A 15,940-nucleotide genomic window follows, 5' to 3' on the forward strand; every position below is an offset into this window, starting at 1 on the left:
CAGCTGGCAAAGAATGTAATACATGACCATGTCCGGGCAGATAGCAATGCACATGATGATGACTAATACCGGCCTGGTCTCTCCCAGGTCTTTTTTGGGCTTGATAGTGTTTTTGCACTGATTGTACCTGCCCAGTTAGTGACAACATGTAGGTTACAGTCTAAAGAACATGAGCCTATTTCAGATTAGTCGGATAAGCCTTCTTCTATTGAGTTCAGTTTGATTGAAGTTTAAGCCATGGCATTTTGAATATTGTGCCAAAATGCTATGGCTTAAACTTAAACAGAGCAAGCACATAGATATGGTGCAGAAAAACTGCCTTTTGATAAGAAACTTTGAGTAGAACCAAACTCAGATGGGGTGGCCGTCTTGGCCTAGGATGTAGCCTCCAGTAAAGTAGCCTGCACTGGTCAGTTTGACTGAATAAGATTGCACAAAATGCATCTGTGTATTAAATATAAACTTGCCTTGCCAAATCTTTTTCAAGTTGTTTTTGGATTTAAAATCCATTCTTAAAGTCTTCTATCAACCTGGGTTTAAACTGGTGTAAGACTGGCGTGCTCCTTATGTATGCAATAACTTATTTGTTCAGTTAAAGTTCAATTATATATTTCATAAAAGACATACAACTTTTTACATATGTTTATTCAAGACTATGAAAGTACAATGGTGCAATGCAATTGCACTGGTGTCTACAATAACACAACAGCCAAAAAGCAAGCAAACAACAGACAAAAAGGAAAGCGAAGAAGCGTCCAGAAGTAGGATTAACTTCTTTCATTTACTTCTTTCATTATGGCTGAATAGTTAATAATAAATAGAAACATTTGGCATCGGAATGAATCGTGTTTAATTAAATAGATCCTGTCCATTTTCAAATCAACCTCCTCTGAGTCGGAGTGTGAGATGGATGGTGCTCCCTGACTGAATGCCATAGTCCTCCAGTTTTCGTCCATCTTCCAGCTGCTTGCCATTGTAAATCAGTCTCTGCTGGTCCACTGGAACCCTCTCCTTGTTGTAGACCTTGCGTTTGAGATCAGTCACTGTTTCACCTGGGGTCACGTCATAGGTTTTAGACTGACCCTCGTTCCTTACGAACACCTGAATAGGCGCGGGATCATGCACCAGAGCCACGATGGAGGAACCAGACTGCAAGCCGATGGCACCGAGTGTACTGGAATCATTGCTGAAGTTGATCCCGTTTGCGTTGAGCTTCAGACGTGCAGGTGCATCGCCGCTCTTCAACTGGATGCGTCTTTTCAACTCTTCAACGGTAATACTTGGGCTCACCTATAGGGTGTATGTCTTGCCGTTCAGGAATTTGACTTGGAGCTGCATTCTGAGAAAGAAGATACAAAAAAATCCCCAATCCCCCCCCCCCAACTGGTTCAAGTAGCCTAATGTAGGCTGTTGTTTTTAAGTGTGTAACCAAAACAATTGACTATACGAGGCCTAGATCTAAACCAGCAAGAACATAAGTCATATTTTTAAAAAGGGACGTTTAATTCTTACCTTGCAATGTTTGGCCTCCTTCTTGGTCTTATTTGCCAGATGATAATTCTGCTATGGGCTACAGCGGTCTGGCCCTAGTTTTATAGAGCTGACGATGACCCACCCAATTGTTGATATCCTACCAAGATTATGTTTCCCTTCAGTCACATATTTTAGCTTTCAGTTTCCATTCTCGAGTAGCCCAAGGTTGGTGCTTTTGAATTCAGTGTAGCCTATTATCAGTAGTATCAGTATCAGTTTACAGTAGTATCAGTAGGCTGTTTACTGCGCAGTGCAATAACAGTAATGATCTTCAGCAATGGAGTGTAACTAGCATCATCACCTGGTATGGGAACTGTAGGCTACAGCTCACTGTAGTGCTCTAGAGTTGTGCTTTCAGAGCACCTCTCCCTGCATATTCTATACTAAAAGAGAACAAAAAAGGGCCGAAAATGATTGAAAGGACATTTTTACCCTGACCATGGACTCATTAAATCACTGAGGTCAGGCAGATGTCTCTGTGAGGAGTTTCCTTCCTCTAGCCATCCGCATCCTGAACACACATAAAACTCTTTTAACATTACATGGACATGTCATATACTGCGCTTAAGCATGCTGCACTTTTTTATCCCTTTCTCTCTCAACCTATTTATTACAGTAAACACTTTCTAAATCTTCCTCAATAGTAGGTGAGCCCAGGACACCTCTGCACAGGAAAGTCAGGAACTAAATGCCATTTCATGTTTTACACTCATGATGGTGACAAATAAAAATTCCTTGAAAGTATTGCTTGTTTTTGGCACACAAGATTCCTTCTGATGTCTGAGTTGTATGCACTTGATGTTTGGAACATTCTACAGATCTGCTTTAGGTGGACATTTTCAGGTTGCCATCACACACCTTCAGACACACACCTTATTGTTCTTGAAGCCACATATCAGCGACAGACTCTCCCACTTTCCTAAGGGTTATTTCAAATACATGGTTTAATGAAAAACCTGGGTAAGTTAACTCAGAGTAAGTGGTAAACCTCTTAATAGAAGAGTTGTATGCGGCTTCATTCTCCTAACAAAACAATGCCATAGGGCTCTTGTTGTATGAAGTTTACCACTTACTCTGAGTTAACTTACCCAGGTTTGTCGCTAAACCACATACTAGGAATACCCCCCTGTACTCTCCCCGATGTTTATTGATAATCTTGTCTATTCATATGGGCTGATGGAAACATAGAATAGCCGTGGGCGTCTAATCCAACTAACAATCATGGGGGGCGTAGTTATGGCAGGAGTTGGTTGGGAGGTTAGTGACGACTTGCTGAGGTAGGAAAACATTTGATGATGCTCTCAAGAATGCAGCTGGCAAAGAATGTAATACATTATTGTAAGTGACTCGTAACTCGTGAACATGTCTGGGCAGATCAATGTGCTAATGATGATGACTAGACTAATACCGGCCTGGTCTCTCCAGGGTTTGATAGTGGTGTTGTGTTTTTGCACTGATTGTACCTGCCGAGTTAGTTAGTGTCATGTAGGTTATAGCCTAAATAATATGAGCCTATTTCAGATTACTTGGGTAGACCTACTTCTTTTGAGTTCAATTTGATTGATTTTAAATATTGTGCCAAAATGCCATGGCCTAAACTCTAGAACAAAAAGTACAAGGAAATGATGGCAGAGAAAAACTGCTCTTTACAGTAAATGGGAAGAAACCTTGAGCAGGACCAAATTCAGATGGGGTGGGCATCTTGATGTGGGCACCTTGAACTCATAGGGGTGGGTCAGTCCAGATGAAGTAGCCTGCACAAAGGTCAGTGTGACTAAATAAAAGTGCCCAAAATGCGTCTGTGTATCAAATATAAACATGCCTTGCTTGCCAAATAAAACTTTTTCAAAGTTATTGTTGATGCAAGCACATTTTTGGGATGTATATGGAGTGTTAATTAAAATGAATTCTTAAAGTCTTCCATTAACCTGGTGTAAAACTGACATGGGTATTTCTCCTCATGTGTGCAATAACTTCTTTGTTCAGTTTAATTTCATAAGACACAACGTTTTATGTTTATTCAAGGCTATTTCACTGGTGCAATGCGATTACACGGGTGTCTACAATAACACAATAGCCAAAAAGCAAGCAAACAACAGAAAAAAAGGAGCAGAAGCGTCCAGAAGTAGGATTAACTTCTTTCATTTACTTCTTACATTATAGGCTGAATAGTTCATAATAAATAGAAACATTTGGCATCGGAATGAATCGTGTTTAATTAAATAGATCCTGTCCATTTTCAAATCAACCTCCTCTGAGTCGAAGTGTGCGATGGATGGTGCTCCCTGACTGAATGCCATAGTCCTCCAGTTTTCGTCCATCTTCCAGCTGCTTGCCATTGTAAATCAGTCTCTGCTGGTCCACTGGAACCCTCTCCTTGTTGTAGACCTTGCGTTTGAGATCAGTCACTGTTTCACCTGGGGCCACGTCATAGGTGTAAGACTGACCCTTCTCGTTCCTTACGAACACCTGAATAGGCGCGGGATCATGCACCAGAGCCACGATGGAGGAACCAGACTGCAAGCCGATGGCACCGAGTGTACTGGAATCATTGCTGAAGTTGGTCCCGTTTGCGTTGAGCTTCAGACGCGCAGGTGCATCGCCGCTCTTCAACTGGATGAGTCTCTTCAACTCTCCGACGGTGTTACTTGGGCTCACCTCCAGGGAGTAGGTCTCGCCGTTCAGGAATTTGATTTGAAGCAGCATTCTGAGAAACAAGGGGTACAATACCGTTTGTGTCAGATGACAAGTGCTTTCCTCAGCTCTTCGGCAATGTATGAAGATAAAACTGATTCAAGTAGCATAGTGTAGGCTATGTGTCAAAGCGACATTATCCACAAACTCAATTTTATGTTCATTCTTTTTCTTTTCTTTTTTTACGTAGGCTATAGCCTATAATGTATTTTTGTCTCGACCTTAAAGCACTTTGGGTTAACTCCTTTTTTTTTTTAATGTAAAAATGCGTCTATATTCAATAGCCTATTCTGAACCATTGCAAGAACATAAGCATCTTTTAAAAAGTGATGTTTAATTCTTACCTTGCCATATATTAGACTACCTTCGTTTGTCCTGCTTGTTTGCTTGATGATAATTCTTCAAAAGCCACAGCGTTCTGGCTGTTGTTTTATAGCCTAGGCTACTGATGATGACACACCCATTTGTTGATCAACATTATATTTCCCTTCACAGTCTAGGCCTACTTTCGGTTTCCATTCTCGAGTAACCCATGTAGCCATTCGCAGTAGGCTACTATTATGAGCGTTTAGTGCAATTCGCATGCAATAAAGTTGCGCTCTAAAAGGCAAAGAGCTCAAAAAGACCTATAAGGTAGCATTTAGGAAAGGTTTTGCTACTGTTAAGGGTGCTGAGTCACTTCCAGAAGGTTTGGATAGAGGAAATCAAAACCTGTGTATGGGGAATTCCGACTGGTCAGCAGATTTTGCAGAATGGAAAGTTATGCTACCCCACAACAATATTTCATCATTCATGTAGGCTTGTATTGCTTTAGGCAGATGGCATCTCCTGGGGGAATTTCGACCGATCAGGTAAGGCAGATGGCATCTCTTGGCTCTTTGCATAATGTTTTTAAAACAAAACAAACAATTGTAAAATTGTTCTTGAATTTCCCCTGGGGATCAATAAAGTATCTATCTATCTATCTATCTATCTATCTATCTATCTAAAGCATTAAGGGATAATGACAGTTCCACAAAATGCTTGAGCTTATTTTATTTAAAGTGGTCATCTGTTCTACCTTCAAATTCCACTGACAAATAAAAACACTTTAAAGCGAATAAAAAAAAAAAAAATAATAATAATAATAAAAACATTGTAAAAATGTATCTCCCTGAATAGACAAAGTTTATTTTCCAGTTTCAACTTTGGATTTTTTGAAAGAGAATGCAACATACTTAGATGACTTGAAAGATAAAATATTGTATCCTGTAAGAATGTAAGTTTCTATAAAGTCAGCCACAGCTAAAATATGATCTTTCTGAGAACTCAAAGATGTAAACCACCAGTATATTGACACTAACCATCTAAAATCATGATTACCAACGACAGACAGAACATTTCTACTGGGATATCTATATCCAAGACTCAATCTGGCATCAGCTATGCACTGCCAAGAGCTTCATGCTTTACACCAAAACACTCTGTGTCTCATAGCTACAGCGGAGCAGCAAATGTCCCATGTAGCAAAACATCCTGCACAGTTATGCAGATTATCACAAGGTGGAAACTGCATGCCCACAGTAACCACCTTTGCGCCACTCTTGTCCCAGTGAGTGGAGTGATCCTGCAACATACTCAGTAAAGAATGCAGCTATTTAATGCTGAAGACCCATTTGAACTTCTTTTCAAATAGATCCATTTTGATCTACTTAAGGTGGAGATTTTCAGCGTGCTACTGCCAACGCGCGTGCACACACACACACACACACACACACACACACACACACACACACCTTATTGAATGTTGTGCAGTTCTTAAAGATGGCCTTAAAGATGTCCACTTTGCTGTACTCTCCCCGAAGCTTCTTGATAATCTGGTCTATCCACATGGGCTTGCTGATGACAGCAGCATAGTTGTCAAACTGTAACAGACAAATATTTGTTTTGATTAATAAAAAAAAACCCATCAAATGCATCAGTTCAAACTTAACCCAAACTGTATTCCACCTGAACTTGAACCCTAGGAGAGAGGTGATAGGACACCCTTTTGAATAGAAGGGGGAAGCACCACTCCCAAAATGTACGCAAAATTATGAATGGACCTTTGAAACTAAAGGAAAAAGAAATTAACACTATTATAGTGAAAACTGTTAGAGACATGTTAGGTCCAGAAGAACGACATGTGTTTAAAGGTGCTGTACATTTTTGACTTGGATATAAAAAGAGGCTGAGGCCTCTGACTGATTTCTGGTGGCGTTGTTCCTCAGATCCCCAGAACCATGGGCCGGCGCCAGTGTCATCTTTAAAGAGCTCACTCACATTAGGACCCTTCTTTCATCACTTTGGTCTAGGTAACTAATTAATACAATTGTATGACATTATACAGATTTGTCTGTAGCATTGCCTAAAGAAAGACAAATGCTGCATGCGTGCACACACACACACACACACACACACACACACACACACACACACACACACAATAAAGGAGTAACCCAAGGCAAAGAACACCTACAGTGAGACAAGGGTCCTGCATGAAGATGAGCTCCTTGTCTTCTTTCAACAGATACAGAAGTAGATATTGGCAGTGCTACAAATATGACGGACAAGAACACATAATCAATAACACTGACAAACCCACCCCGTCAGCACAGCACAATGTTTCATTTCATTGGCTTTGTACCTCTACAGCAGTGGTTCTCAAAGTTTTCATTCTCCACTTTGGAGGTGGGGAATTTTCAAGCCCCATCTGACCCCATCAATACAGCAAAATGGTAACGTGAAGAGAGCGGGATCTCTGTAACAGTAACGGTAATCTGTGTTTAAAGCCCTACACGTCTTTGCTTCGATCTGTCTTCACCTATGGTTGTAGCATGTCCCAAAAGGGATAAAAAGCTTCACCTTCATCATACTTATTATGTATCTAATGTTTTTTTTTTATTATTTGCTCTTGTAAGAGAGCTCTTGTAAGAGAGATTCTTTGTGAGGAGGGAACGATATGTATGTCTAAAACAGGAGTATAAGCAGGAAACCAGGACAGGTGGTGAAGAGCAATAGCAGAGTGACTTTCTTTGTTTGTGTCAAGACAGACGCAGTTTGAATGGTAGCACTCCGAGTAGGTGATAGTGACATGTTAGAAGCTTTTTTTAAGCAATGGAGAACTTTTTTTTTCAAGGACACTGTGAAATTAAATGAAATTAAATGTGTACTTTGGATGAAATAAACTTTTCAATATTTTGCAAAGATTGGCTGTGTTCATTTGGTCAACATAGGCTACTCCTATATAATACAATTAAAAGGGTAAATAAATACAATATTATAATTATACACAGGCAGCCGTGGCCTACTGGTTAGCACTTCAGACTTACCGGAGGGTTGCTGGTTCGAACCCCGACCAGTAGGCACGGCTGAAGTGCCCTTGAGCAAGGCACCCAACCACTCACTGCTCCCCGAGCGCCGCTGTTGTTGCAGGCAGCTCACTGCGCCGGGATTAGTGTGTGCTTCACCTCACTGTGTGTTCACTGTGTGCTGAGTGTGTTTCACTAATTCATGGATTGGGATAAATGCAGAGACCAAATTTCCCTCACGGGATCAAAAGAGTATATATACTTATACTTATACGTATACATAATAATACTTCTTAATAGTAATATTAATAATAGTAATAGTGTCCAGTACGGTACTGTTTACATCCCTGGACATGGCATACTTCACTTACACATTGCTGCACTTTTTACCCACTTCTCTCTCAATCTATTTATGAAATTATTTCTAAATCTTTCTTTCTTTATCTTTATTTAAATAGTTGGTGATCATTCAGGACACCAGGCATAAGTCAAGCAGCTAAATACTATTTCATATTTCACAACACTATCTCTTTGTATTAGACAAATAAAGCTTCCTTGAAAGTATTGTTTGTTGTTGGCACAGAAGACTCCATCTGAGGCCTACACTTGATGTCTGAAATGTTCAGAGTGCCAACACACACACCTTCAGACACTTACACCTTATTGAATGTGATGCAGTTCTTGCAGATGAGCTGTACATCAGCGATAGACTCTCTCTCTTTGCTGTACTCTCCCCAAAGCTTCTTGATAATCATCCACAGGGGCTTGCTGACAGTATAGCATAGCAGAGTCGTGGGCGCAGGGGCGTCGGACTAACCCCTCGGGTAAAACCACTACTGATTATAGGGGCCCAAGGGGAGAGAGGGCCCTTGAGAGGTCTGGAATATATTTTATTTCACCTGGATATTTTCATTTCCTAATTCAATTTCATAACATGGGGGCCCATCAGGACTCCCTGTGCAGGGGCCCAGGATCTTGTGCTACGCCCCTGCGTGGGCGTCTAATCCAACTAAAAATAGCGGGGGCGTAGTTATGGCAGGAGTTGTTTTGGAGGTTAGGGACGACATGCTGAGAGAAAACATTTGATGATGCTCTCAATAATGCAGCTGGCAAAGAATGTAATACATGACCATGTCCGGGCAGATAGCAATGCACATGATGATGACTAATACCGGCCTGGTCTCTCCCAGGTCTTTTTTGGGCTTGATAGTGTTTTTGCACTGATTGTACCTGCCCAGTTAGTGACAACATGTAGGTTACAGTCTAAAGAACATGAGCCTATTTCAGATTAGTCGGATAAGCCTTCTTCTATTGAGTTCAGTTTGATTGAAGTTTAAGCCATGGCATTTTGAATATTGTGCCAAAATGCTATGGCTTAAACTTAAACAGAGCAAGCACATAGATATGGTACAGAAAAACTGCCTTTTGATAAGAAACTTTGAGTAGAACCAAACTCAGATGGGGTGGCCGTCTTGGCCTAGGATGTAGCCTCCAGTAAAGTAGCCTGCACTGGTCAGTTTGACTGAATAAGATTGCACAAAATGCATCTGTGTATTAAATATAAACTTGCCTTGCCAAATCTTTTTCAAGTTGTTTTTGGATTTAAAATCCATTCTTAAAGTCTTCTATCAACCTGGGTTTAAACTGGTGTAAGACTGGCGTGCTCCTTATGTATGCAATAACTTATTTGTTCAGTTCAATTATATATTTCATAAAAGACATACAACTTTTTACATATGTTTATTCAAGACTATGAAAGTACAATGGTGCAATGCAATTGCACTGGTGTCTACAATAACACAACAGCCAAAAAGCAAGCAAACAACAGACAAAAAGGAAAGCGAAGAAGCGTCCAGAAGTAGGATTAACTTCTTTCATTTACTTCTTACATTATGGCTGAATAGTTAATAATAAATAGAAACATTTGGCATCGGAATTAATCGTGTTTAATTAAATAGATCCTGTCCATTTTCAAATCAACCTCCTCTGAGTCGGAGTGTGAGATGGATGGTGCTGCCTGACTGAATGCCATAGTCCTCCAGTTTTCGTCCATCTTCCAGCTGCTTGCCATTGTAAATCAGTCTCTGCTGGTCCACTGGAACCCTCTCCTTGTTGTAGACCTTGTGTTTGAAATCAGTTACTGTTTCACCTGGCGCCACGTCAAAGGTTTTAGTCTGACCTTTCTCGTTCTTTAGGAACACCTGAATAGGCGCGGGATCATGCACCAGAGCCACGATGGAGGAACCAGACTGCAAGCCGATGGCACCGAGTGTACTGGAATCATTGCTGAAGTTGGTCCCGTTTGCGTTGAGCTTCAGACGCGCAGGTGCATCGCCGCTCTTCAACTGGATGAGTCTCTTCAACTCTCCGACGGTGTTGCTTGGACTCACCACCAGGGGGTAAGTTGCGCCGTTCAGGAATATGATTTGGAGCTCCATCCTGGGAAATAAGAGTACAAAACCTATTTAAAATACCGTTTCTGTCAGATGACAAGTGCTTTCGTCAGCTCTTCGGCATGTATGAAGTTTAATCAAGAATATAAAACTGATTCAAGTTGCATGATTCATGTAGACTATTTATCAATGCGACATTATTCACAGGCTCAATTTTATGTTGATTCTTCTTTTTTAAAAAAAAAAAAACTTCGGGGTAACTCCCGAACTGTTGTTTTTATGTGTAAAAAAAAACCCCTATTGACTACAAGGCTATAGCAAAAACATCCATATTTTAAAAAGTTACGTTTAATTCTTACATTCCGATATTTGGCGTCCTTCGTTGGTCCTGCTTGTTTGCCAGATAATAATTCTGCTAAGGTACAGCGTTCTGGGCCTTGTTTTATATAACCTACTGATGATGACCCACCCACTTGATATCAAGTTTCTATTTCCAATTCCCTTTAGCCATATAGCCTAGCCTACTTTCGGTTTCCATTCTCGAGTAGACCAAGGTTGGTGCTTTAGCCGCCGTAGGCTAGGTGAATTTAGCAGCCTTGGCTATTCCGGGGGTCCCTTTCAGGGTCCTATGTTCCCAGGGCCTTGTCTTTCTTATGGATTTTTGCTTATTTTGTCAGTTGTATTTTGTGATTACCTGAGTTAATACTAATGTCTGGTAATAAACATTTCATAGCCTCATTGGAAATATACTTGCCAGTCTATACCAAAAGAGTTCAAACAAGGGCCCAACATATTTGAAAGGACATTTCACACACTATGGACTGTTTAAACCACTGAGGTCAGGCAGAAGTCTCTGTTCCCACAAACAGAAAAACTTAGGAGGAGTTTCTTTCCTTAAGCCACACATAAAACTCTTTAAACATTACATGCATGCCATACTGCACTTAATGATGCACTTTTTATCCCCTTCTTTCTAAATCTATTTATTAAATTATTTTAAAATATTTCTTTCTTTATTCTTAATAGTTGGTGATCCCTCAGGACACTTCTGAGTGTGCACAGGAAAGTCGAGCAGCTGAATGCCATTTCACTGCATGTTTTACAAAAGTATCTCTATGTAGGTCTATGTGACAAATGAAAAACGATTGAATCCTTGAGAGTATTGTTTGTTGTTGGCACACAAGATTCCATCTGACATCAGAGCTGTATGTACTTGATGTCTGGAACATTCTACAGATCTACACACACACACCTTCAGACACAAACACCTTATTGAATGTGGTGCAGTTCTTGAAGATGAGCCATAGCAGTGAGAAACTCTCCCACTTTGCTGTACTCTCCTCAAAGCTTCTTGATACTTGTCTATCCACATGGGTTTGCTGATGACAGTAGCATAGCATAGCCGTGGTGTCTAATCCAACTAAAAATAGTGGGGGCGTAGTTATGGCAGGAGTTGGTTGAGAGGTTAGTGACGACATGCCGAGGTAGGAAATGATTACGCTCTCAAGAATGCAGCTGGCATAAATTATTGTAAGTGACTCATAACTCATGAACATATCTGGGCAGATAGCAATACACATGATTATGACTAATACCAGCCTGGTCTCTCCCAGGTCTTTCTTGGGCTTGATTAGTGTTGTGTTTTTGGAGTGACTGTACCTGCCCAGTTAGTGACAACATGTAAGTTATAGCCTGCTCAGTTTGATTGATTTTGAATATTGTGCCAAAATGCCAAGGCCTGAACTCTAGCAAGGCAATGGTGGCACAGAAAAACTGTCTTTCATGGGAGGAGACCTTGAGCAGAACCAAACTCAGATGGGGTGGGCATCTTGATGTAGCCTGGATGTAACCAGTATGCACTAGGGTCAATTTGAATGAATAAGAGTGCCCAAAATGCATCTGTGTATAAAAAAAAATGCCATGCCTAATATAACTTTTTCAAAGTTGCTGTTGATGCAAGCACATTTTTTGTGGGATGGATATGGGGTAATAATTGTAATCAATAGGCCTAGCCAACTAGTCTTCCTTCAACCTGATGTAAACAAAAAAAATTGCTTAGCTTGATGCCGCTTTATTAAGACTGATGTGAGAATTAGTGCAAGAACTTCTTTGTTCAGTTCGATTTCAATGGTATATTTCATATAGGACATAAAACATGCATAGCCAACATCTAGAAGAATTTAATTTAAAGGATGTTTATTCAAGACAATTAACTTAATTCAGTAGTAATTACACCGTATTACACCGTTACACAATAACACATCATTCAAAAAGCAGACAAACAACAACATAGGAAAGTGCAAAAGTGTCCAGAAGTAGGATTAATTTACTTCTTTCATCATAGCTGATAAGTGAATGAATATTCAATAATGAATAGAAAAATGTATCCAAATCAATCGTGTTAAATGGGACCAAATATAGCCTATTCCTCCTGTCCATTTTCAAATCAACCTCCTCTGAGTCGGAGTGTGAGATGGATGGTGCTGCCTGACTGAATGCCATAGTCCTCCAGTTTTCGTCCATCTTCCAGCTGCTTGCCATTGTAAATCAGTCTCTGCTGGTCCACTGGAACCCTCTCCTTGTTGTAGACCTTGTGTTTGAAATCAGTTACTGTTTCACCTGGCGCCACGTCAAAGGTTTTAGTCTGACCTTTCTCGTTCTTTAGGAACACCTGAATAGGCGTGGGATCCTGTATCAGAGCCATGATGTAGGAACCAGACTGCAAACCGATGCCACTGAGTGTACTGGAATCATTGCTGAAGTTGGTCCCGTTTGCGTTGAGCTTCAGACGTGCAGGTGCATCGCCGCTCAGCAACTGGATCCGTATTTTCAACTCTCCAACGGTATCACTTGGGCTCACCTCCAGGGGGTAAGTTTCGCCGTTCAGGAATTTGATTTGAAGCAGCATTCTGAGAAACAAGAGGCACAAAACACATTTAAAATACCATTTACTGTCAGATGACAAGTGCTTTCGTCGACTCTTCGGCAATGTATGAAGTTCAATCAAAAAGATAAAACTGATTCAAGTAGCATAATGTAGGCTATTTATCAAAGCGACATCATCCACCGGCTCAAATTTATGTTAATTCTTCTTCTTTTTTAAAAAAAGAAAAACGCAGGCTAGGCCTATTCTGCATGTTTTATTTTTGTCTCGACCTTAAATCACTTTGGGTTAACTCCTGTTGTTTTTAAATGTGTAAAAAAAACAATTACGACTAGGCTATTCAATAGCCTATCTGAACCATTGCAAGAATAAAAAGTGACGTTTAATTCTTACCTTGCCATGTTAGACTACCTTCGTTGGTCCTGCTGCTTTGCTTGAGAATTCTGCAAAACCTAGGGTACAGCGTCCTGGCCGCTGTTTTATAGCTTACTGACGACACACCCACTTGTTGATATCAACATTGTATTTCTCTTCACATAGCTTTCGGTTTCCATTCTCGAGTAACCCTAACCGTGTAGCCATTTGCACTATTATATTAGTAGCGTTTACAGTGCAATTCGCATGCAACAAAGTTCTAAAAAAGAACACCTCATGCGGTAAAAGGTAGCATTTAGGAAATGTTTAGCTACTGTTACAAGGGTGCTGAGTCACGTCCAGAAGGTTCGGATAGAAGGAATCGAAACCCATCAGTGTTGTTTAAATGGGGGAATTCCGACTGGTCAGCAGATTTTGCAGAATGGAAAGTTAGGCTATCCCTCAACAATATTTCATCATCATATAGTCGTGTATGGCTTACGTAAGGCAGATGGCATCTCGTCTTGGTTCTTTGCATAGTTGTTTTAACCCTCCTGTTGTGTCGCGGTCAAATGTGACCAATTGACAATTCTTTTCTCTCAAAAATATCTACTTATTTTGATTACCATGAGGCTCCTTGACTTGGTTACCACAGGGCATCTGAACACACAAAACAAATGTTGATAATTTTTATAACTTCAGTGTTTTATTTAACTTTAGAATACCCATGTGTATTTCAGGTCAAAAATGACCAGCCATTAGAAATGAATGGGTGAGAAAATGGTCAGTGTATAAAATTTAGTCCAGGCACATACTTTTTGGATCAGATGGACTGTATGCTTCTGTACATTAAAACACACCCTCACACTCCTCTTTGCTTCTTTGCCAGCCCCCACTGGAACCTTTCCCCAATATAATTCCCTTTCTGACTTGCATGAGCTCAGGTCAGTGAGGCCTGCAGGCAAATGGAAGTACAAAACTGGTTATAATAGAACACAAGTTGATACAAAGGCCTATCACAACATTAGATGATAATATGTGTGTTACTATGGAGCCTATTATTCAGTCAACAGCCATCAGACACACAGATCCCAGATGCACCCCTCCCCTCCCCTTACACCACCCACCATCATTACATTACATTACATTACATTACATTTGGCTGACGCTTTTTTAACCAAAGCGACTAACAACATGGTAAACAGTAAGTTTTAGAACAATTCTCACAATTTTAGGACAGTTTAAAAAAAACACATTAGAGTACAGTAAGAATAAGTGCGTCGGTGAGTGCTGTATTTTAACAGTTACTTGTCAGTTTAATGGCTGGTGAGTGCTAGGATCATAAGACTTGTTGTAAGTGTTGCTATGAGAGTAGATGTTCTCTAAAGAGCTGGGTCTTCAGGAGTTTTTTGAAAGTGGAAAAGGATGTCCCTGCCCTTGTAGGAACTGGCAATGTGTTCCACCAACGAGGAACAACAGATGAGAAAAGTTTGGATTGGCTTGAGCGTACCGGTGGTAGAGCTAGACGTCGTTCGTCAGAGGAGCGCAGCGGTCTGGAGGTAGTGTAAGTCTGTATGAGGGCATTCAAGTAGGTGGGAGCAGAACCGGAGACTACTTTGTAGGCAAGCGTTAGAGACTTGAATTTGATACGGGCCGCCATAGGTAGCCAGTGAACCATCACAACAGATCAAGTGAGAGCCCAACTAAAGAAATTGCGCAGCAATCAAAGTCAAAGTCAAAGTCAAAGCAATAAAGCAGCGGGGCCTGACAGACTGTGTCCAAGGCTACTCAAGGCCTGTGCTGCTGAACTGGGGAGCCACTGAAGCACATCTTCAATTTGAGCCTACGCCTTGGACAAGTTCCAACACTGTGGAAGACATCATGTCTCACCCCTGTGCCTAAGAAGCCACACCCTAGTGAGCTTAATGACTACAGACCTGTCGCTCTTACATCACGTCATGAAAACAATGGAGCGACTGGTCTTAGGTATGCTCAGACCCCAGGTACACCATGCACTAGACCCGTTACAGTTTGCATACCAGGAGAAAGTGGGCGTGAACAATGCCATCACCTATCTTCTACACAGGGCACATTCTCACCTAGACAAGGGGAAAAGTGCTGTGAGAATCATGTTCTTTGATTTCTCAAGTGCTTTTAACACCATCCAACCCCTCAGACTGGGAGACGAGCTCTTGCAGATGGGTGTGGACGCTCACCTGGTAACCTGGATTACAGATTACCTGACTGAGCGACCACAGTTCGTCAGACTGAAGAACTGTCTCTCTGACACTGTGATCTGCAGTACCGGAGCATCACAAGGAACTGTGCTCTCTCCGGAACAGGACTTGTTCACCCTGTACACATCTGACTTCTGCTACAACACCGAGACATGTCACATGCAGAAGTTTTCTGACGATACTGCAATTGTGGGGTGTATCAGGAACGGGCAGGAGGAGGAGTACAGGAGCCTGGTGGAGGACTTTGTGCAATGGTGCAAACTCAATCATCTCCAACTCAATACTTCAAAGACCAAGGAGATGGTGGTGGATTTCCTCAGGTCTAAGCCCACTCTGCTACCAGTCCACATTGATGGGGTCAATGTGGAGGTGGTAAGCACCTACAAGTATCTGGGTCTCCACCTGGACAATAAACTGGACTGGTCAGCCAACACTGATGCACTCTACAAGAAAGGGCAGAGCAGGCTGTACTTCCTGAGGAGGCTGCGGTACCTCAATGTGTGCAGCAAGCTCCTC

General features: G+C 41.2%; 3 protein-coding genes and 1 pseudogene across 3 annotated transcripts; all 4 read right to left on the reverse strand.

The window, feature by feature from the left end:
* Window positions 1-626: 626 nt before the first annotated feature.
* On the reverse strand, window positions 627-1,338 carry LOC121705380 (annotated as a pseudogene).
* A 2,181-nt stretch (window positions 1,339-3,519) lies between these two features.
* Window positions 3,520-4,704, reverse strand: LOC121705377 (polyubiquitin-B-like). The gene is made up of 2 exons (XM_042086324.1): window positions 4,572-4,704; window positions 3,520-4,240 (listed from the first exon to the last, which is right to left on the reverse strand). Exons 1-2 carry the CDS (start codon window positions 4,577-4,579, stop codon window positions 3,778-3,780), a joined length of 471 nt encoding a protein of 156 aa, XP_041942258.1. The 5' UTR covers window positions 4,580-4,704; the 3' UTR covers window positions 3,520-3,777.
* A 4,575-nt stretch (window positions 4,705-9,279) lies between these two features.
* On the reverse strand, window positions 9,280-10,429 carry LOC121705379 (polyubiquitin-B-like). Its single transcript, XM_042086326.1, has 2 exons — window positions 10,309-10,429; window positions 9,280-9,995 (listed from the first exon to the last, which is right to left on the reverse strand). Coding segments are annotated over exons 1-2 (465 nt in total). The 5' UTR covers window positions 10,311-10,429; the 3' UTR covers window positions 9,280-9,532.
* Window positions 10,430-12,128: 1,699 nt separating this feature from the next.
* LOC121705375 (polyubiquitin-B-like) lies at window positions 12,129-13,352 on the reverse strand. The gene is made up of 2 exons (XM_042086323.1): window positions 13,227-13,352; window positions 12,129-12,858 (listed from the first exon to the last, which is right to left on the reverse strand). The coding sequence occupies exons 1-2, from the start codon at window positions 13,232-13,234 to the stop codon at window positions 12,396-12,398; spliced, it is 471 nt and encodes a 156-aa protein (XP_041942257.1). The 5' UTR covers window positions 13,235-13,352; the 3' UTR covers window positions 12,129-12,395.
* Window positions 13,353-15,940: the final 2,588 nt, after the last annotated feature.

The sequence above is a fragment of the Alosa sapidissima genome, chromosome 3, assembly GCF_018492685.1.
Source record: "Alosa sapidissima isolate fAloSap1 chromosome 3, fAloSap1.pri, whole genome shotgun sequence".
NCBI lineage: Eukaryota > Metazoa > Chordata > Actinopteri > Clupeiformes > Clupeidae > Alosa > Alosa sapidissima.